The 22897-nt window shown below is 36.5% G+C and overlaps 1 protein-coding gene across 4 annotated transcripts in view; it reads left to right on the plus strand.

The window, feature by feature from the left end:
- ZNF143 (zinc finger protein 143) overlaps positions 1-22897 on the plus strand; it is a 58520-nt gene that overhangs the window by 32707 nt on the left and 2916 nt on the right. For all 4 annotated transcript variants that reach the window (XM_006203514.4, XM_006203515.2, XM_015238578.3 and 1 more), the window contains exons 8-14: positions 533-652; positions 1862-1937; positions 2626-2751; positions 3862-4041; positions 10619-10846; positions 13125-13273; positions 15416-15577. In XM_006203514.4, the coding sequence (XP_006203576.1) occupies positions 533-652; positions 1862-1937; positions 2626-2751; positions 3862-4041; positions 10619-10846; positions 13125-13273; positions 15416-15577 (1041 nt within the window). The remainder of the gene's footprint in view (positions 1-532; positions 653-1861; positions 1938-2625; positions 2752-3861; positions 4042-10618; positions 10847-13124; positions 13274-15415; positions 15578-22897) is intronic.

Consider the following 22897-nt stretch of genomic DNA (forward strand, 5'->3'; position numbering starts at 1 on the left):
TTGAGTTCCAGAAAAATGATCTTCTACTTAATATGCAAGTGCAGACTAAGATAATATGGATTGTAACGTCTCCCACAGGTGACTCAAATGACCTCTCTCTTTTTCATTGTTTTTGAAATTGAAAATGATTTTTACATTGTTTTTAGGAGTGTGTGTGTTTGTGTGTGTGTGTGTGTGTGTGTGTGTGTGTGTGTGCGCGTGCGCACGCGTGCGTATCTCCCTGGAGAATGTTAAGGAACAGCTGCATACTGTGGATGCTACCTGGCTTCATTTTTCTAGAGTGGGAATCAGTCTGTGAGCTCTGGGTACTCCCCCTTGTGGATCTCCTTATGACTTCTTCCAGGGGTGCTGACTGCAGGCTGTGGAACAGAATTAACCTGACTGGCTCAGCATGATAGAATCTTCATAAAATGATGACCCAAGTCTGGAAACCACATTACAGTTTTGTTTTTGTTTTTGTTTTTGAAAACTGTAACTTCATCTGATTTATTTCTGCATAAAAAATTTAAATCATACGTTTTGCTTCATCTAGATTGTCTTACAAGGACATGCAACAAGAGTAAGTGCTAAATCTCAACAAAGTGGAGAGAAGGCATTTCGATGTGAATATGATGGATGTGGAAAATTATATACAACAGCTCATCATCTTAAGGTATATACGACGGACGGGCTGTGTCTAGTTATGAGAATACCTAGGACATTAAATGCCAACTAATATGCTTGTAGCATTCATAGTCCTTTGTTCTCCCCTACCTATCAAGATAGAAACGCTCACACTCTTACACAAACACACAAAAGCCTATGCAGTTGCTGGAAACTGTCAGCTCTTTGAAGGCGTGGACTATGTTTTCTTCATCTCTGTCTAGCTTGTGTCCAGCACACTACTTGGCACATGGTAGGTACTCTACATATTTGAATACATTTTTGTTAAATGTGAAATTTATGTAATTATATGAGAGATGTGTGTATAATCACACTGTCAACAGTGATTTGCTGCAGTCTAGCAAAAGTCGGTGTTAATTGTCCTGTCTGTCAAATATATAGACCAGGTATTTTGAATACAGGTAAACATGACATACTGTGACTTGTAAAAATAATAGCTAACATTTACTGAATAGTTTCCAGTGTGTCAGGAAGTGTTCATTTAGCATATCTGGAGTAGCAGGCCTCAAGCCCATCTCCACTGCTTATCAGTGTGTGACCTGCCGTGTCACTTGACTTCTTAGTACCTAATTTTCCTTATCTGTAATACTAGATGATAAAAGTACCTCCCTCAGCAAGTGGTTGTGAGAGTTAAGTAAGTTAATTCTGTACATGTAAAGTACTGAGACAGTGGCCCAGCATGTGGTAAAGATTTAGTAAATGTTGGCGATTGTCCTGAGTATTCATTTGTCACAGCAGCCCTCTGCTGTAGGCACTATTGTGTCCCACTTTTCAGAGAGGACTTTGAGGCTGAGCGGAGGTAAGTGTCTTGGTTGTACCACTAGTCAGCGGTGAAGCCTTGCCGCAGATCAAGGCCCCTCCACACCGTTAACCTTACATTGTGGACATTATGTAGCCTCTCCCTGTACTCTGCTCCTAGCTCTCTCCATGTGCATATTCCCTACAGACACCTTTGATCACTCTAGAAAAACTCAAACCTCCAATATTCCTGTTCTTAAAAATGAATACTTCTTAACATATAACATTGAGAATGATTGAGCTATAGTTTTTGAAAAGTTATCTTTTGTTTTTGAAAAAGAACATACAAACAACAAAATAATTCAGCAATGGGGGAAGAAAAAAAAAGAGGTCTGTGTGGAGACGGTCCACCTGAGGAGTGCCTCAAGGAAATAGACTCACTCCTGCATTTTAATGACAGGTCCATGAGCGGTCACACACAGGAGACCGGCCTTATCAGTGTGAGCATGCAGGCTGTGGGAAGGCATTTGCAACAGGTAAAACATGAATTTTCTTTGTTTCTTGGTTCCACTTGGGGTGAAGCAGAGACAGGTAGGAGGCAGGAACTGACCCCTTGGTCTGAATTAGGCACACAGTGACCAGTTTTCCAGTCTCTCCCTTACTGCCTTTTGTCCTGCTTGCTCTGCCCTCTCTCTGTGTTCTCATTTTTCTCCTCAGACCTGTTTCTGCCTATTGTGTTCATATTTCGCTCCACACTCTCCTTTTTTTAGCAGGAAAAACAAAAGCCGAGCATGAAAGCTGACACAGAGTTTAACAATAGGACAGACCTTAGGGAACCGTGTGGACCTGAGACTTAGCGGTGGGTTGGGTCCTGCCCAGGAACACATCTGGCCTGGCCAGGACCAGTGCCAGGCCTCCTGGCTTCTACCCTATTTGTCATTCCATGTCTCTGTTCTACTTCAAGATTTTGGGATATGAATTGTGAACATCTGATAAGATTGGGGCTCTTTAAAAAAAGAAACAATCTCTTCTAGACAGAAGTGAAACCATTGAATTTTCAGCATGACAGTCCTGAGCTGTCATACTCTTGTACCTTCTTGATAGTTACTCTGTTCTGCTTGTATTATATCCTTGGTATTTACTATATTTTTCAATAGCTTAATCTCTCTGGGCATGCTTAGAGGGGTCTTCTGTAATTAAATTTCTTTTAAATTTTTCTTAAAGGTTATGGATTAAAAAGTCATGTCAGAACTCATACAGGAGAAAAGCCATATCGGTGTTCAGAAGATAATTGTACTAAATCTTTCAAAACTTCAGGAGATCTACAGAAACATATCAGAACTCATACAGGTACTGGTGTGAAGAAACACCCTATCTAGGCCAGGAGTTCTTAATCTGCAGGGAGGGACCCCCAGTTCCTTCTCGGTTTAGTAGTAGTGCTTCTCCGGCATTAAGCTGCTGCTCAGAAAAGCGTCTGAATGCCTAACAGCCCCACAGAAAGACAGACTTGTTACTTCCTTGCGATTATCTCTCCTACCCTTTAAATTTCCTTCTCTCCTTTTCCTCAAGGATACTTTGTTCTTATCTTCCCTTCCCTCATACTGGATTATTTGTGGATTGGTATTATAAAGGTAATTATTTGCTTTGGATCAGAGCTGGAATAATTTCAGAAACTGTTGATAGGAGATGCTGTTATAAGCTATTGATTAAGTAATATAGCATAAGGCTGTTTAATTTGAGATTTTACTACAGGTCTTTTCAATATAGTATGATAACTTTGTACCCAAATACTTCTGTTCTGAGATAGTTTGGCAAATTTCCATGAATGATTCTTCCACTCATTAAAGTTCAAATATGATCTCAGATTGGCTTTACTTTACAATGTTCAGGAACAAAGCTGTAGGTCCCTGCTTCTATTTCATTCATGCTCTTATTTTTATCCATTATGTCAGAGGCAAATGTTTCTAAGCTCCTGAGATTCATAACATATTCAGCAAATATTTTTGATGCATGTTATGTACTAGACACTAGATTTTAAAAAGGCCAAAAATTCTTTCTCTTCAAGTATTATAGAATAAATAAAGTAGTAGGTAAGCTGTTAGGGGATTCTGGGGTTGTCCTACCTTAATCCTTATTCTTGACTCTGTTTTTCTTTTGTATTTCTTTATGATATATATTCCTTTCTCTGCTTTTCTAGCTCATTTTTTAATATGCCTCCCCTGGATGGTTCTCTCTCGGAAAGTAATGTAATCAGTGATGAGTTTTGAACACTATTCAGGTTTTCCTATGGAAATTTAAGTTTGGAGCAGATGATACCGTTTACAGGGGGAAAAAAGGAAGCTCAATACAAAAAGGCTAGAGTTTTGAGCATGAATGATCCTAGGCAGAACTGAAGGATAAAACATTGGAATTTTGTATGTATTTTTGCACAATTTAATTTATTTCCCTTTGTGTTTTCAGGAGAAAGGCCCTTTAAATGTCACTTTGAAGGTTGTGGCCGGTCTTTTACAACATCAAATATCAGAAAAGTGCATATTAGGACACACACAGGAGAAAGACCTTATTACTGCACAGAACCAGGATGTGGGAGGGCATTTGCCAGTGCAACCAATTATAAAAACCACGTGAGGATACACACAGGTAATGGTCTCTCTTTCTTGGTCTTCTGTCTTTCAAGGCTCTGTTAACTCCTGCCTCTCCTATAAACCATTTATAAGTAATCTCCCTCCTTCCTACCACTTGGCATGGTAGAAAGAGATTAAGCAACTTGAAAAAACTTCACCTTAGCATTTATACATTTATTTGACAGTTATTGAGCATCTGCTGTGTGTTCCCTGCCAGGCATCAGAAATACAGAGACAGACAAGACACTGTCTGGGGCAGGTGATTTGGGGAGTGATAGTTGACATATAACTGCCGCAGAGTGTCTCCCATTACGTGAACAAGTTGCTGTGGGAGTAGAGAGAGGAGCAGCCATCTCTGTGGGAGTGGGACAAGATGCGGGAAGGCTTTCCAGGGGAATTTGATGTTCAGATTGAACCCTAAAGTTTGCCAGGCTGAGGAAGGGTATTCCTGGCAGGGAAAATGTCACAGGTAAAAGCACAAAAGTATGAAAAAAACATGCATGGCTTACCTGAAGAACACTGGGTGTTCCATATGACCAGAGGCATGGAGCAAAAATAGAGGAGTTCAAAGTAAGGTCAGAGAGGGAAGCAGGGGCCTTGTGCGTTACGCTGCCATGGTGAGGGTGTTTCTTAACCTGGACTTTGTGGTGCTTGAGGGACAGACAGGGAGGGGTGGCCTCTGTGTGTGTGTGTATATATATATATATTTTTTTTACCAGCTTTATTGAGATGCAATTCACATACTGTACAGTTCATCCATTTAAAGTATATGATTGAGTGTTTTTTAGAATATTCGTAGTGTTGTACAGCCGTCACCACAGTCCAGTTTTAGAACATTTTCATCTCACCTGAAAGAAACTCCATACTTGTTAGCAGTCTTCTCCTACCCCCTGCCCCCAGCCATAAGCAGTTACCAATCTACTTTCTGCACCTATGGATTTGCCCATTCTGAGCATTTCATACAGATGGAATCATACAATATGTGGTGTTTATTGTCTGGCTTGTTTCCCTTAGCATAGTATTTTGGGGGTTCAGCCATGTCATGGCATATATCTGTGGTTCTTTCCTTTTTAATTACTGAGTAGTATTGTGTTATATGTATGTATCATATTTTATTTATTCATTTACTAGTTGTTTTTACTTTGTGGCTATTATGAATAATGCTGCTATGAGTATTCATGTACAAGTTTTTGTGTGGATGTATGTTTTCTTTCCTCTTGGATATATACTTAAGAGTGGAATTGTTAAATCCTATGATAACTGTGTTTAACATTTTGAGGAATTGCCAAAATGTTTTCTAAAGTGGCTGCAACACTTTAAAATCTCACCAGAAATGTGTGAGGGTTCCAGTTTCTTCATATCCTAGCTAATAGTTATTTTCTGTCTTTTTGGTTATAACTATCCTAGTAGATGTGGAGTGGTATCTATCTCTATCTCGTTGTGCTTTTGGTTGGCATTTTCCTGATTTGCTAATGATGTTGAGCATCTTTTTATAAGCTTATTGGCCATTTCTATATATATATTTTTGGGAAATGTCAATTCAGATCCTTTGCCCATTTTTTAAATTGGGTTGTCTTTTTATTGTGGTGTTATAAGAATTCTCTATTATATTCTGGGTAAAAGTCCCTTATTAGGTGTGTGATTTACAGATATTTTCTTCCATTCTGTGTTTTTTGTTGTTGTTGTTTTTGTTTTTGTTTTTGTTTTTGTTTTTTACTTGTTAGTACCGTCTGCAGGACAGACGTTTTTAATTTTGATGCTCCACTTTGTGGTTGAATTTTTTTTTTAATTTAAGTACAGTTGATTTACAAAATTGTTTTAGTTTCAGGTGGTTGTATTTTTGATGGGAATGGAAGGTAAATGAGAGAGTGCATTAGTCTTATAAGAAATTTTTTAAATATATTTTTATTATTGGTGTTGAGTAAACTTCTGATAATTCAAAATCAAAGGACACTTATAGGATGGAACTTTAGTTGTGTCAGTTGGTATTTCTTAGGCTGAATTCTACAGACCCCTGGATATCTGGAAATATTTTCAGGGATCTACAACAATCCTTTCTCTTTGAAAATGGAACATTAACAAGTTTGAATACTGCCATGGACAGAGGGGACGCCTTAGGAGAATTTAAAGAAATTTTGCTTTTTTTAGAAAAAAAATCAGTCAGTATTATAGAAAGAAGTTAAAGGAAAATGAGACCATAAGCAGGAAGCCTGGTTAAGAGCCATTAGAATATTTGCAGTGAGTGAGATGGAGAAGGATAAAAAAGACATTGAAGAAGTGTCAGCAAAGGACCTGGTGACCAGGTTAGTCGTGAGGAATAAGGAGAACCCCTCATTCTAGCTTGTATGATAGATCTGACAGTAAAGCTAAGATGGGGAAGAGCAGGTTGGGAAGGGAAGATAATGGTGTCAGTTTGCAGTATATAGTTCTCTGGGTATCCCTCACCACATGAACTCTCACCATCTGTATATTTGTTGTAATGGTTTACAAAGTTTTTGCTGAAAATTTATCATTCAAATTGAAAACCCACTGTAATGAATCTACTTGTACATGCATTTTTCTATAAAGGGAAAATTTTTTAAGTTACATGTGAGTCTTAAGTGAGAGAACGTGGAATACACTGAAGTCATTTCTGATACAATCATTTTATGCTTATGTTGTGTAGAATACATTATGGCTGTCATCTTTCTGACATTATATGTATGTTCACTAAGAAAGTGGAAAAGCTTGTGAAAACCTAAGAGGCCTGGGAAAGAAGACTGTAGATTAGAAGAATTGTATTTTCTAATATAATTTTCATTCTTTTATATCTTTATTTCATTTTTAAATTACAGTGTATTTTTTGTAGTGAAGAAAGAACAAAATTCCTATTTGATGCTGCTCTGTTATTGTGTATTATACACAAACATATACCTGCTACTGAGTTCATTGAATGTTAAGTAATTAGATAATTGGGGTTCCTTTTTGGATAATTGGTATTTTAAGTGCTTCCTATTATGCAGACATTCTTGGTGGGTTATAACACAGATGCTTAAGAGCCTTTTTGTGATGTTTGGGGAAATTGGCTGGGATTTTTAGATGGGCTGGGGGAACATTATTTTTCCTACTTAAAGTAATGGAATATAAGCTCATTATCTGAAAGTTAGCCATTCAACAAATTTTATGGGCAAATTAGAGTCTGGTAAGAGGGATGCCTACATTAAGTTTGGCTATACTGATCTTTGGAACATGCAGGTAGAGTAGTGCTTTCAAATGTGGCTGTACATTGGATTCACCTCTTAAAAACAGACTGACTCCCCGGATCCTATCTGCAGATTCTGACATAATTTTATTGGGGTGAGGCCCAGGCATCAGTATATATTAAAAACTCTCCAGGTCTTTTATATGCATGCATGATTAAGAATCATTGAAGTAGGAATATCAAGTAGATAAATGTTGGTCTGAATCAAGAAGTAGGCCTGGGCTGAAAAAAAAGATTGACTTATGATCATCAAGTAGATAGTAGAATAAAAGCCCGCGTTATGCTATGAGTGGAGGGTAAAGAATCAGCTGTGTAAAATGCAGTCCGTTCTTGCAAGGATGGTCAGATGACCCAGTTGAGATGGTGCAGCTAGCCCTTAGGGAGCCAAAAGTGCAATTCAGATCCATTTAGTCTTCATGAAAAGATGCTCAGCATCACTAACCATCAGGGAAATGCAAATCAAAACCACAATGAGATACCATCTCACACCTGTCAGAGTGGCTGTTATCAAAAAGACAATAAATAAGTGTTGGTTAGGTTATGGAGAAAAGGGAACCCTTGTACACTGTTGGTGGGAGTGAAAATTGGTGCAGCCACTATGAAAAACAGTATGGAGGTTCCTCACAAAATTAAAAATACTACCAAAAAACTACTGTATGATCCAGCAATTCCACTTCTGGGTATTTTTTCCAAAGAAAACAAAAACACTAATTCAAAAAGATATATATACCCTTGTGTTCATTGCAGCATTATTTACAATAGCCAGGATATGGAAGCAAACTTAGTGTCCAGTGATAAATGAATGGATAAAGGTGTGATGTGTACTCATACACGTACATATATACATACAGTGGAATACTAGCCATAAAAAAGAATGAAATCTTGCCATTTGTAACGTGGATGAACCTAGAGGGTATTAAACTACATGAAATACGTCAGACAGAAAAAGACAAATTTCACTTACTGTGGAAGCTTAAAAACAAAACAAATGAACAAACATTAACAAAACAGACTCATAGAGAAAAACTGGTGGTTGCCAGAGGGGAGGTGGGTCGGAGTGAATGATTTAGGCAAGAGAGATTAAGAGGTATAAACTTCTAGTTATAAAGTAAGTCAGAGATGCACAGCATAGGGGATACAGTCAGTAATATTGTAATAACTTGGTATGTTGAAAGATGGTAATTAGACTTAAGGTGATTATTTTGTAATGTATAAAAATATCAAATCACTATGTTATATACCTGAAACTAATATAATACTGTAAGTCTATTATAATTCCATTTAAAAAAGTACAATTTCAAAACAAAAATAAAAAACAATCCCCCCAAAAAACAAATTTATTTACATCTTGACTGTGATTTGGTGCCACCTAGTGGCAGTTTCTGCTCCAGCCTAAATATCAACAGAGCTGGTCTCTGAGTTGGAATTGCCTGACATTTCCCTGCCTGGCCTTGCCTTCATTATATCTCCCCCACAACCGTTCCCCAAGATAAGAACCTTGATCTTCCCTGCTTTGAAAATGCAGACTGGGCAGAGGACAGGAAGCAATCTCAATTACTTAATGTCCAAGACGTATGTTACAGATTACATTAGTGTGAGATTTTACTATTTTAGGGTACTTTTACTGTGTTTGAAACCATGAAAAAGATGGAGTTAGCCAAGGAAGGTGTAAAATGAGAACAAAATAGGATAAGCATATGTATACACACCTATGTACATCCTAGAGATTACATGAGTCCACACCAGTACCTCTATTTCCAGCAGTTCAATATTTATATGTCCCTTCTTCCATAGAGAGAGCTCTGGTTTCCAACAGCATTGACATATTTACTCATTGCTCAGTCTTTTATTACATCTAAAATAATTTCGTGGGGAAGGTATAGCTCAGTGGTAGAGTGTGGGCTCAGCATGCATGGGGTCCTGGATTCAATCCACAGTACCTTCATTTAAAAATGAATGAATGAATGAATGAATAAATGTGCCAGCCAGCCAGCCAGCCAAATTCCACCCCCCACAAAAAACCGAAGAAATAAAAACCCAAACAAACAAAACTTTTTTTAAAACAGCGACACAACTGGTTGCAAATATTAAAAAAAAAAGTTTGAGTCATTTTGCCCATAGCACTGCAATAAACAAGCCTCCAAGAAGAGCTGAAGAATTTGTTGGTAGTTCTCCCCACCCCAGCCTAGTCCAAGACTGAGAGCATTAGTCAAATACTGTGTGTATGAGTTACTTTAATTAGTTTATTCTCCCACTAGCCCCCTGACCCTGGCCCCCATACCCCTTCTAAATGGTTAAAAGTATTCATTTAAACTACAGTTAGGTTAATTTGTTCCAGTTTACTTTCAGTTCTAGGTTCCCCCTAGTGCATGTTAACAGTGTCTAGATATTTTATGATATTAAGTAATCACTTAAAATTTTGTTATTTTTTTAAAAAGCATCCATCTTTCAGATACACAATCTGAAATATTTATGGATGAGATGGAATGCTCTCTGGAGCTGTTTCAGAATGAGCCAGGGTGGGAAGAGGGGGAGAAATGTGTGTTGGATAAATGAAACTATATTGGCTAATTCAACTAGTTGAAGCTAGATGATTGGTACATAGGGGTTTATTGCACTTCATAGTTTTGTGTACATTTAAAATTTTCAATAATAAAAAGTTCTAAAAATATATGTACTGCTTATATTGTTCTCAAATTGTTTTATGGAAAAAGAATTACAGTTTTATTTCCCTTTGTATTGAGTTTTTAGTGAATATTCAGTAGTTTTTGGTTGGATGCAAGAAGTCAGATGAAGTTAAGATGAAATGTGTGTCCTTTTAGATTTACTGAAGTGTCCAAAGTATGTCTAATAGACTTTTTAGAAAATCTTTTTTTTCATTATCCTTATAAAACCCTTAGGGTAAGCTATATTAGTTATAGTAATAATTGCATTTATTATTGTCGTTATTAGTATAATACCATTCGTGTTATTTAGGTTATCTAGTTAGAGGTAACGTTAACAGTTTCATCAAAGCTTAGAGTTAACTGGGCAATAAATATCTCCATCCTTATTTTTTACATCCCTTGTAATTAAGGGGAAGAGTGGTACTTAGGCCTGGGATGAGTCGGGGTGTGGACCACCTTTTGAAACAAGTTGAAACCATAGTTAGAGAATCTTTTCTTGTGTGCTGCCTCATAGCAGAAGAAAGTGATTTGACAGCTGTTTGTTTTTGCCACTAGAGGCTCCCACTGCCCGCACCCTCCCTCTTCCTCCTCCCCCCAACTCTTCCTCACCCTTCCAGAAGGTATGGAATGATTATGCCCTCATAAGTAAAAGTTAATTTTTTTTTTTGGTGCTGTTCTTTACTTAGGGGAAAAGCCATATGTTTGTACAGTTCCTGGATGTGACAAAAGGTTTACAGAATATTCCAGTTTGTACAAACATCATGTTGTTCACACTCACTCCAAACCGTACAACTGTAACCACTGTGGGAAGACATATAAGCAGATCTCCACGCTGGCCATGCACAAACGGACGGCCCACAATGACACTGAACCCATCGAGGAGGAGCAGGAAGCCTTCTTTGAGCCTCCCCCAGGTGAGAGTTTTTCCATTATATCCATGTCTGTGTTTGGGAATCAACATGAACATAATTTATTATTCAAAGCATATTCTCAAATCATAAGGTTCCATTCACATAGTCACACAAACATTTACAGCTGTGATAATTGCTATCAAAGAAAGGTACTTAATGCTCAGAGATGTGTAAGAAGGGAAGTTAGTCTGATCTTGAGGCTCAGAGAAGGCTCCCCTGAGGAAATGATTTTTGGAGAGATCTACAGGGTGGAGAGGCGTTAACTTGGTGGAGAGGCAGGGATGTGGTGAAAGGGGAGGTGCTAAACGGAGCAAACGCAAGAGGATGTTCCAGATAGAGGGACTGGCACGTGCAAAAAGCCGTGAGGTTGGAGAGAGCGAAGTAAATTGGAGAGACTGAAAGAAGCCTGGCCAGCGTGGCTCTTTTGCCTGGGAAGTGGTGTGAAATGAGGCTGGATAGCAAGGCAGGGGCACTATTTGCGTGTTGAGGATGTTCATCTTAATCATAAGAGCAGTGAAGCACTCCTGAATAACTCTTAGTTGATTCATGTGCTATTCAGTAGTGTTGTAGGAGATAAAAACATTCATTTCAATGAGAATTAACTCCTGGAAGAAATATTTTAGGGAATTAGATTATATGATTTCAGTTAAATAACTCAGCATAATTAAATAGGTAAAATGAAGTCCGTTTTTCTAAAACGAACGAAAAAACCCAAAATAAAGGTTGTCCTGTTTCATTGAGTACCTCCTAAATGAAGTATATTTGAAAATTAAAAGAAAACATCTTTACTCATTTTTTTTTAATGGAGGTACTAGGGATTGAACCCAGGATCTCATGCATGCTAAGCACATGCTTTACCACTGAGCTATACCTTCCCCCTCTTTACCCAATCTTAACAGCTAATATTGAAGGATTGAAAACCATTTAGGTGAAAAAACAAATGGTTGGAGAACAAGGAAAAGAACAGATCATTCACTGCCTACTTAGATAATTCCCTGTAGTTCTGATTTGTTTTAGATATCAGTCATGTGATAGTAAGGAAATAACAGTTCCTTCACTCTTGAATGCTATACTGTTTTCTAGCCAAAGTACTGTAAGTGTGCATGGTTAGATATCACAACAACTGCTGAATGCTTGCAGTTAGACTTTAACGATGTCAAACTTAGGTTTTTAGGCTTTTTTTTTTTTAAGCTTCCTCAGTCTCTTCCTTAAATGTTGATATTTCAGATTGTCAGAATTTCTTGTGTTCTGGAAGATAATCAATAATATAATAACATACGTTTTATTTAAAAAAAATTAAACCAAGATTATCTTTTCAAGAATAATGATGGGTTTGTGTCCTTTTCTCCTGTGTGATCCCCTAGGTTTTGAACCCTTTGGAAAAATGGCATAATAATAAGTATGATAAATAGCTGGGAACAGAACAAAAAGAAATGAGTAATGAGTGTCATAGAGATTATACCGTGATGACTGTAGCTATATGAGTGTGGGCATCAACCATAAGTTTGAGAAGTACTCTTAAATTAGCATATTAAGTCCTCCTTGAAGGGAAAAAAAAAAACCCATATTTACTCTTTTTCTGGTCTTCCGAGTGGTGGAAATCCTCCTGGTTGCCAAGTATGGCAGTAATGGACTATTGAAATTGCTGTTTACTTGCTGGTTCTTGGTGAAATAAAGAAATGGATGGGAATTCCTGTTCTGTTACTTATGAAATGATTAACCTCACCCCAGATAATATTGCCATTACAGTGTCTTTACACAATGATGTCATTGTGTACTGATGACTTGCAATCAATCACTTGTGTTAAAGAATAAGTAACTTAGTGTTAGTACCTTGTGTTTACACACCATTCTGGTTTTGTGGTTAATGTTTATGAAGATTGTCTTATCATTTTTAACGGCTTCTTAAGTGACTGCAAGAACTTAGTGCATACCTGCCATACTGGATAGTTAGTATTCCTATACAGCTCCCTCACTCCCCGCCCCAACACACATGCACAGTATCACATAATTATTCCAACTAAGAGAATAAGAGAGGTCTCCCCAAATTAAAACAGTTACATTTTCTGTGGAAAAGTTTGGTTTGGTTTGCTTTGATTTGATTTGGCTTTGCAAAAGTGGAGGTGGAGAAGTTGGCAGAATGTGTTGGAAGCCATTTATGTAGAATTTGATATGTATACTCTTTAATTTTTGTCAGTTTCTCTGTAATATTTAAAATATCCTCTGTTTTCTAAACAGCTTGGCTGATTGGTCAAATAAAGAATTCATTTGTTTTAAACAGGTCAAAGTGAAGATGTTCTTAAAGGGCCCCAGATCACGTATGTTACAGGTGTAGAAGGGGACGATGTTGTGTCTACACAAGTAGCCACAGTAACCCAGTCTGGGTTGAGTCAACAGGTGACACTCATATCCCAGGACGGGACTCAGCATGTAAGTACCACCAAAAGCCAAACAAGTTAAATAATATTTCTCTGAGTTTGGGCTTGAAAGGCAGATTGGGTCTCAACTGAGGAAACCCCTGAATTATGGCAAAAAGTTTGGAGTTTAGGTTGTAGGCAGTGCTACATCTCCTGAAGCTTTCCAGTATTCTAAGGAAAGAGACTGCATGCAGAGAAAGATTAGTAATCAGAGAAGGTCTGTGACTATAGAATTCAGATGGTGTTACGGGTGTAGTTCAAAGGTGAGGTGATGAAGCTCAGAACCACAGTGAAAGGAAGGGCTTGAGAAGTAATGGATCCATGTGAAACAGTTCAGACAAGGGATCAGATTTGATGGCTGATTAGATCCAGGTGGTGAGATTGAGAAATCAGCAGAGGTTTGGCCCAGGTGGTGAGGACATCATTAAAAAGATTTTGGGAAGTCAGTGATGGGCAAATCTGTAAAATTTCCGAAGTATGGCTCTCTCCCTACCTGGAATCACGAGAATCCACTTACCTAGCTTCACAGAATTAATAGAACAAGTATCTTGATTTCCCCAGGAAAAGTAATGGTTGTTGTTTGATAGTCAAACTTGTCATTGTTTTTTAGATGCCACTAGCCTAAAATAATTCAGACTTGATTTCATGTTTAATTTAAGCTCTAGCAGAGGTGATCTTAGGACCTGGTGGAGATAGATACATGGGGTTCTTTATCCTCCCGTATCTGCGTTTTCCATGGAGAACCCTTTTCTTACCTGTCTCTCTCAGGGCTTTACCTGCCATGATAAGTTTGCCCTTTGTGCTGATGTTAACCAGGGGGCAGAACATATTCAGCACAGGAAAACACAAAGCACTTATACTATCTTATTCATCCCTCTTCCCCTTACTTTTGACATCACTAATTCCACACAGTACTCTTTGTCCACTGATTGGCATGTGAGATTAAACATATTTACTAACACAGTTTTAATTCAGCATCAACCCTAAGACTTTTCTTAAAATTAGATCATCAAAGACACAGGCTTTCTGGGAGTCATTTGATCTGACCTCCCTATACCAGAGAAATTCCCTCTACAGCAGCCCCAAAATAGATGAGGCAGTTTCCCTCTTAAGAGACAGCCTGTTCCATTGTTGGGTAATTCGAATTTTTATCAGATTGAAACCAACTGCTATGTCATCCCCTCATGGCTCTTCTCTGACCATATAAAATGAGTCTAATCCCTCTTCATATGTTTTGAAACAGCTATTTTCCCCACCCCAATGTTGTATTTTTTTCTAGATACAACCTTCACATTTCCTTTAGGAATTAGATTTCTGTTCCATTCCTTTGGTCAATTAAACAACAAACATTTATTGAACCAATGCCAGACATTTTGGTAAATTTAGTGTGGGGAGTTCAGGAAAGTAAAGGATATCATAGTCTAGTAGGAGAGGGACATTCCTAAAATGAACAATAATTTCTCATAATGATGGGATAATCAAGAGATATATAAAGTGTTACGGCAATCTGGAGGAAGGAGTAAATGATTCTCCCCAAAGGAATCTTGGAGGCCCATATAGAGAATGGCCATTCAGTTGGATCTTGAAGAATTTTCATGAGTTAGCGAGACAGAGAGTGAAGGAAAGGGCAAAGTGACAAAAATAATATATGACACACCCTGGAACTGCAAGTGGTTTGTTGTGGCTAGAGTGCCAGATTTGTGTGCTGGTTTGGAAGTAGTGAAAAATTAGTCTGGAGAAGCTGTTAATGCCAGATCATGAAAGGTGATGAATGCCATCTAAGAAATCTGAGTTGCAGTGATGGAGAGTCACTGGAGATTTAAGCGGGGAGTATAATGAAATGTGTTTGATTTTTAGAAAGGCAACAAGATTATTAGGGAAGGGTTAGACTAGATACCTGGAAGGAAGTTGTATTATTGCAGAATATTATATGAGAGAAAAATAGGGGTCTAAATTGGCAGTAGAGATGTAGAAGAGGAAATACATTTAAGAAATACTGTTTTTCTGATGACCTCTTTTTAAAAGTTTATTCCATTGTAAAATATTTATTTGGTCCCATAGAGTAGACATATACAAAGATTAAGCCTAGTCCTTAATAAAAATTGCCAAATAAAACAGGCAACATTGACTGATTGTAAAATGCATTGTATTGCAGGTCAACATATCTCAAGCTGACATGCAAGCCATCGGCAATACCATCACAATGGTAACACAGGACGGAACGCCCATCACAGTACCTGCCCATGATGCAGTCATCTCCTCAGCAGGAACACACTCTGTTGCAATGGTTACTGCCGAGGGTACAGAAGGGCAGCAGGTAATTGCTTTTCTCTATTTATCAATATCAAAACTGTTATTACATAGATATGCAGTGTGATATAGTAGTTAAGCATACAAACCTCAGATTGAATCCTAGTTTTACAACTTCTTAGCTGAGACTCCTCTGAGTCTCAGTTTTTCCTCATCTGTAAAATCAGAGTAATTATTGCATCGATCCCATAGGTTAACAGAAGGATTAAATGAGATAATACATGTAAAGTACTCAGCCCAGGTGTATATTAAGTGTTCATTAATGGTCATTCTTCCTATCATCTCTGTCAACATCAGATACTTAGGGAAATTCATTTGCAAAATTTACTTTATTTAATTTTTGAATATGTAATATATTCACATAGTTCAAAAAGCAAAACGTACATACAGGTACGCAGTGAAAAGTCTTCCTTCCACCCCTGCCTCCGTCAGCCTAGTTCTTGCCCCATAGAGATAATCATAATCCACTTTTATCAGTTTCTTGGGTATTTTTCCAACAATTCAGTAAGCGTGTATAAACAAATTAAATAAATAGTCATCTCCCATTCCCCCTCCACTCTTTTTATGGGAGTAAACTCTATAGTGTTCTTCACCTTATTTTTTTTATTTTTTGTTTTTTGTTTTCTTTAACCTTAATAACACATCCAGAAAAATCTTCTACTTCATTATGTAGAGAGCTTCCTAATTTTTTTTAAGCTATATCATATTCCACTGTATGGACACGCCATAATTTTCTTAAAGTCTTTTGCTGTTTCAAACAATATATAACCTTGTGCACATGTGATTTTGCATGTGTGTGAGTATCTGCTATCAGATGAATTCCTATAGCGGAATTGCTGGGTGAAAAGACATATGCATTTGTAATTATGTTAAGTGTTGCCAAACTTCCTTTCTAGGGTTGTGCCAATCTACATTTTTACCTGCAGCACTTGAGAGTGCCTCTTCCTCTTCTGATAGTCAACGTAGTGGTATCAAACCTTTGGGTTTTTGCCAATCTGATGTATCTCTTTGTAGTTTTAATTTTCATTTCTCTCAAAATAAATGATGTTGGTTAATGTATTTAAAAATTGTTCTTGTACTGTGCTGAAGGCAATGCTGAGTTTCACTGCAGCTCCCTTACACTGTTCAATGAAAGAGTCTGTCAAAATTAGTAGCTGTCATTCTTCCTAAATTCATTTATAGATTCAATACCATCACAATCAAAATTCCAGCAGGCTTTTTTGAAGATACAGATAATTTGATTCTAAAATTTACTGAAAAATGCAAAGGACCTATAATAGCCAAAACAATCTTGAAAAAAGAAAAAAATTGAAGATCTTCTACACCTTGAAATACAAAACTCAGAATCATAAAGCTTCTAGAAGAAAAGTGAATGTTTTTGTAACCTTAGGGTAAAGATTTCTTGGACAGGATACAAAATGCACTAACAATAAAATTTTTTCTTTTCTGATAAATTGGACTTCTTCAAAATTAATTCTGCTCACCAAAAGACAACATGAAGAAAAAGATTAGTTAAGCCCCAAACTAGGAAAAAGATATTTACACTATATATATCTGACAGTGGACTTGTATTGAAAATATATAACAAACTTCTGTAAATCAATAATGAAACAATGAACAACCCATTCAAAATGAGCAAAATAAATAAGTGAAATTCTTTAAAGTGAGCAGATCATTTGATTGCTTATTTGAATAGACCCTTCACAAAAAAAAGATACATGAATGGCAGTTAACACAAAAAAGTGATCAACATCTTTAGTCATCAAAGAAATGCAAATTAAAATCACAGTGAGATACCATTACAGACACAGGGAAATAAATGGCTAAAATAAAAAAAACTAACAAAGTCAAATGTTGGCAAAGATACGAAGCAAGTAGGACATGGAGCACACTAGTGGGAGTGTAAAATGATACAACCACTTTGGAGAACTGTTTGGCAGTTTCTTATAACTTCGAACATACCTCTTCCCTGTGACTCAGCAGTTCCACTAGAATGCATACCATATGATTCCACTTAACACGAAATCCAAGAACAGACAAGACAAATCCATGGTGATAGAAATCAGAAAGTGCTGCTTGGCTGGGGGTGGGGAGGGAATTGATGGAATGGAATATGAAGGAACTGTTCTACTCCTGTTTTAGGTGGTGGTTTCACAGTTGTATCTAACTGTTAAAACTCAACAGAACACCTAAGATCCATGCATTTTTATTGTTTGCTTATTGAACCTTACGCCCAAACAAACAAAAACCCAACCACTAGCTTTCAGGCTGTCTTATGGAATGGTCCCATCTAATCGGTTTGCAGTCATTTGCATGGCTCCATGATTCCTGGATGGGTTTATAGTCTAGCTTGGGTAAATACACCTTGTGCCAATTACAGTTGTGGGTCTGGAAAGATAGTGATCCTAAAGCAGACATTCTTATGTACCTTATCTTTAGCCTGCGGGCCAAGAAAATTCTCAAGAGAGGAGGTTTTGAGAGCTAGAATGAAGCCAGGCAGCTTCCAGCAACCAGGGATATATCACATTGTGGGTAGGGGTTGGGGGAGGTCACTTGAGGACCTCTGCCACCACTGCTCCTTCTACTGTAACTACATGTAGGCCGTTGGGTGAATGTTGACTATCCACTGGTATGTTTGGACTGACTCCACCTGTGAATTATCTGTAACATTTAAATTGGCTATAGCTTATTTCTTTACATGTGTGGGAAGAAAGCAGTCAGTCCTTCCCTAAGTCTTTTTTTTTTTTTAATTAAGGTAATTGCATTTCTCAGACTCATTTTTCCAGGTGCCCCTGGAAGCCTAGTTGGCAGGTACAGATGGAAGAGTATATGCTTTCCATCTATTTTAGTTAGTTAATTTCAGACTACAAAAGTAATATATATTCCCAGTGGAATAAAATACAGAGTCTGGAAGAACCCCCACATATATAGTCAACTAAATTTCAATAATTAAAATTTTGACTATTCAGTGGGAAAGTTCTTTTCAACAAATGGTGCTGGAAAAACTGTACATCCACATGTAAAAGAACGAAATTGGACCCTTACCTTATACCATATATAAAAATTAGCTCAAAATGGATTAAAGATCTAAATTTAAAACCAAAGCTATGAAAGTCTTAGAATAAAACAGGTGAAAATCTTCATGATCTTGAATTTCTTATGTATGACACCAAAAGCACAGGCAATGAAAGAAGAAAAAGATAGATTAGGAGACTGTTTGTTACATGTAGCACCAAAATAGTAGGCAATGAAAGAAAAAATAAATAAATTGAACTTCCTCAAAATTAAAAACACTTGTGCATCAAAAGCCACTACCAAGACAGTGAAAAGACAGTCTATAGAATGAGAAAATATTTGCAAATCATATATCTGATAAGGGATTAATATCTAGAATATATTTTTAAATCATAAAATAAAAATAGTATTACATGGGAAAAATATCTTGACTATATAAAGAACTCCTATAACTCAACAAGAAAAAAAACAAGCAACTCTGTTTAAAAAATGAGCTTAAGACTTGAATAGACATTTCTCCAAGAAGATTTACAGATGGCCGATTAGCACATGAAAAGATACTCAACATCATTTCATCATTAGGGAAATAAATACAAATCAAAACCACAGTGAGATACTGCTTCACCCCCATTGCAATGGCTGTTGTCCAAAAAACAGAAAATAAGTTTTGGGGACAATGTAGAGAAATTGAAACTCTTGGGCATTGTTCATGGGAATGTAAAATGGTATGGAAAACAATATGGCAGTTCCTTAAAAAGTTGAACATAGAATTACATATGATCCAATAATTCCACTTAAAGGTTTTCAAAAGAATTTGAAAATAGAGACTCAAACTAAAAATCAGCTATTTGTTTATGTTAAAATAACTAGTGTCAACATTTAGGACTATTTACTCCATTTTTCCTGTGTGGGTGCATGTGTGAACAAAGTTAGGATTGTGATATAATTTTGTATGCTTGTCATCCACCTAACACTGCATTCTGAGTACATTCTTGTATCAATTAAATGTTCTTTTATTAACTCATTCCGCATACATAATTTATTGTGTAAGCCTCTGATTATTTTCAGAGGAAACAAATTCTAGATGTGGAATTTTTGGATTAATGGTATGAACTATTTTAAGCTTCTTGCTATATATTGCCAAATTATTTTCCAGAAATTTTTAACAATTATGCTGTGGATCTAAAGGTATTCTTGTTTCACTGTACTCTTGCTAGCATTGAGAATTTTTATATGTATATATTTGCACAATTCACAAGTAAAGGATAAATTGTATTTTTAGTTCTATTTATCTGACTACTACTGAAGTTGAACATGTTTTTCAATGTTAGCCTGCAGTCTGCTTTTTCTTCATTGAGGTAAAATTTATGTACAATGAAACGCACAGATCTTAAGTGTATAATTCAGTTAGTTATTAAACACACACACCCATCCCATCCCAAAGAAGATACAGAACATTTCCATTACTCCAGAAAGTTCCCTCAGGACCCCTTCCAGTCAGTCCTCATCCAGTTGTTCTGATTGTTCTTGAACTTTGCATCATGGAACCAGACTATAAACTCTTTTGTATGTGGGTTTTTTCTTTAACATAACATTTTGGAGATTATCCATGTTCTTGTTTATAACATCAGTTCATTCATTTTTATTGTTAAGCAGTATTCTGTTGTAGGAATTTATCAGAATTTGTTGATACATTCTCCCCTTGATGAACAATTGGGATGCTTCCAGTTTTTGAATATTATGAATAAGGTGGCAGTAAAAATTCTAGTATGGTATTTGTAGCCATATATTCTCATTTCTCTTAGATAAATACCTGTTTCTGGAGTTGCCGGGTCATAAGGCAGAGGTATATTTAACCTGGTACAAAGGTGCGGACAGTTCTCCTTAGTGGTTCTGTCATACACTCCCACGTATCACTGTATAAGAATTCTGCTTGTTTCATAGCATCAACATTTTGAGGTGATACTCTTTAAAATTTTAGCCATTCTAATAGATGTGAAATGGTATATCATTGTGTTTTTAATTTGCATGTAGATTGCTTAATTTTTTAATATCTAGTACTTTTCTAGATACCTATTTTTTTTTTAAATCAAAGTATTGGGGATTGAACCCCAGACCTCATGCATGCTAGGCTCAATGATCTACCATTGAGCTGTACCCACTGCCCCCCATTGTTCTTGATTTTTAATTTACATTGGTTATGGTCAGAAAACACATTCTTTAAGATTTCATTATTTTTAAATTTGAGACTTGTTTTCCATGTGTCTTTCATTGATTTCCCATTGTATTCTGTATGTATTTGAAAAGAATGTGTGTTCTGCACTAATTGGATGTAGCATACTATACATTAGGTTAAAGTGGTTGGTACTGTTGTTCAAATATTCTATAACCTTATTAATCTTTTCTATCTTTGTTCTGTGAGTTACTAAGAAAAAGGAATTAATATCTCCAACTCTCATTGTGGATTTGTATCTTTCTCCCTTTTTAGTTGTTATTTTTTACTTCCAGTATTTTAAAGCTCTGTTATTAGGTACATACATATTTAATTTTAATTCCTCAGATGACTTGTAATTATACCCTCTGTGTTAACTTTTTTTGTGGTTGCTCCAGGGATTACAATGTGCATCCTTAAGTTATTGCAGTCTGCTTAGACTTAATATTGTACTGCTTGATGTAAAGTCTAAGAACCTTGACACACCATATTTTCATTCATGCCCCTCCCTACTTTTTGTGCTGCTGTGATTTTACATTTACATATGTTATAACCTCTGTAGTACAATATTATATTTTAGCATTAAAGTTAATCTTTTAAGTTAAGTTACAGGACAATAGGAAGCATAATATTTTATACTTATCCTAAATTTATCATTTCTAGTGCCTTTTATTCCTTTGTGTAGATTTGAGTTCCCATATGGAATCATCCATTTAGCCTGAAGCATATACTTTAGCATTATTTGTAGTGCAGATCTACAGTCACAGATTTATTTGAAAATATAGTATTTCACCTTTTTTTTTTGTTTTTTTTTGGGGGGGTGGAGAGGAGGCAGTTAGGTTTATTTATGTTAATGGAGGTACTGGGGATTGAACTCTCAGTCTACCACTCAGCTATACCCTCCCCCCTCACCTTTCTTTTTGAAAAATATTTGTTTTGAAGGATATTTTTGGTATATGTAGAATTTTTAGTCAGCAGTTTTTTTTTTCTTTCAGCTCTTTAAATTGTCCCTGTCCTTCATTATTTCTGATAAGAAATCAGCCATCTTTATCATTGTTCAGTTATCCTCTTGCTGTTTCTAGATTTTTTCTTTATATTCCTTTTTTAGCAATTTAATTCTGATGTTGTTTTTCTTTGTATTTCTCTGCTAGCCGCCTTATATATAATTATAAGAATATATAATATTATTGGGGGGACTTTTTTTTTTTTTACCAGATTTAGGAAAAGTTTGACCATTCAGAAATTTTTATTCTGCCTCATTCTGTTTCTCTTTTCCTTCTGGGTCTCTAATTGTATGTATATTAACTTGGTGGTGTCCCACAAGTTGCTGGGGATCCATTCTTTTTTGTGTGTGTATGTCTTTTTTTTCTTAGTTCTTCAGATGGGTAATTCTTATTGATCTGTCTCTAAGTTCACTGACCTTTTCTTTTGACATCACCATCTTCTATTATGCCCATACTGATAATTTTAGATACTGTAATTTTCAATCATAGAATCTACTTTTTTGAAAATAGTTTTTATCGTCTACTGAGATTTTCCCTTGTGCACATTCAATAAGCCTTTTAACATATTTATAATAGCTGTATTAAAATCCTGGTTTGCTAATTCCAACATTTTGGTCATCTCAAGGTCTGTTTTTGTTGCCTTCATTTTCTCGTGACTCTGGGTTACATTTTCCTCTTCTCATGTATTAAAATTTTTTATTGTATTCTGTACATTATAGTTGGTACATGGTAGAGATTTTTAATTTTGTTCTCTCTCTCTGAAGAATATTGATTTTGTTCTTATCAGGTAGTTATTTGTGAAGGCTGTTTTATCCTTAATTAAGGTGGGTCTATTTCAGTTTTGCCATTTGGTCTCAGGGTGAATCTGTAGTCCTGGGACATAATCTTTACTTTACTCCTAAAGTGTGGCCCTTAGAGTTTCAATTGAAAGCCCAAGGGGTTTTCCAAGCCCCTCTAACTTGGTGGGATTGAAATTCTAAATCCTGTCTCTCCTGTGGCATCACTGAAATCTCAGCTTTTCAGCCTTCTAGCTGCTGCTTTTTACTAGATTTACTGGAACTTCCAGTTCTGAGGTCTTAAAGAATTGAGGGGAGTT

Source organism: Vicugna pacos, chromosome 10 (assembly GCF_048564905.1).
Source record: "Vicugna pacos chromosome 10, VicPac4, whole genome shotgun sequence".
NCBI classification, from domain to species: Eukaryota; Metazoa; Chordata; class Mammalia; order Artiodactyla; family Camelidae; genus Vicugna; species Vicugna pacos.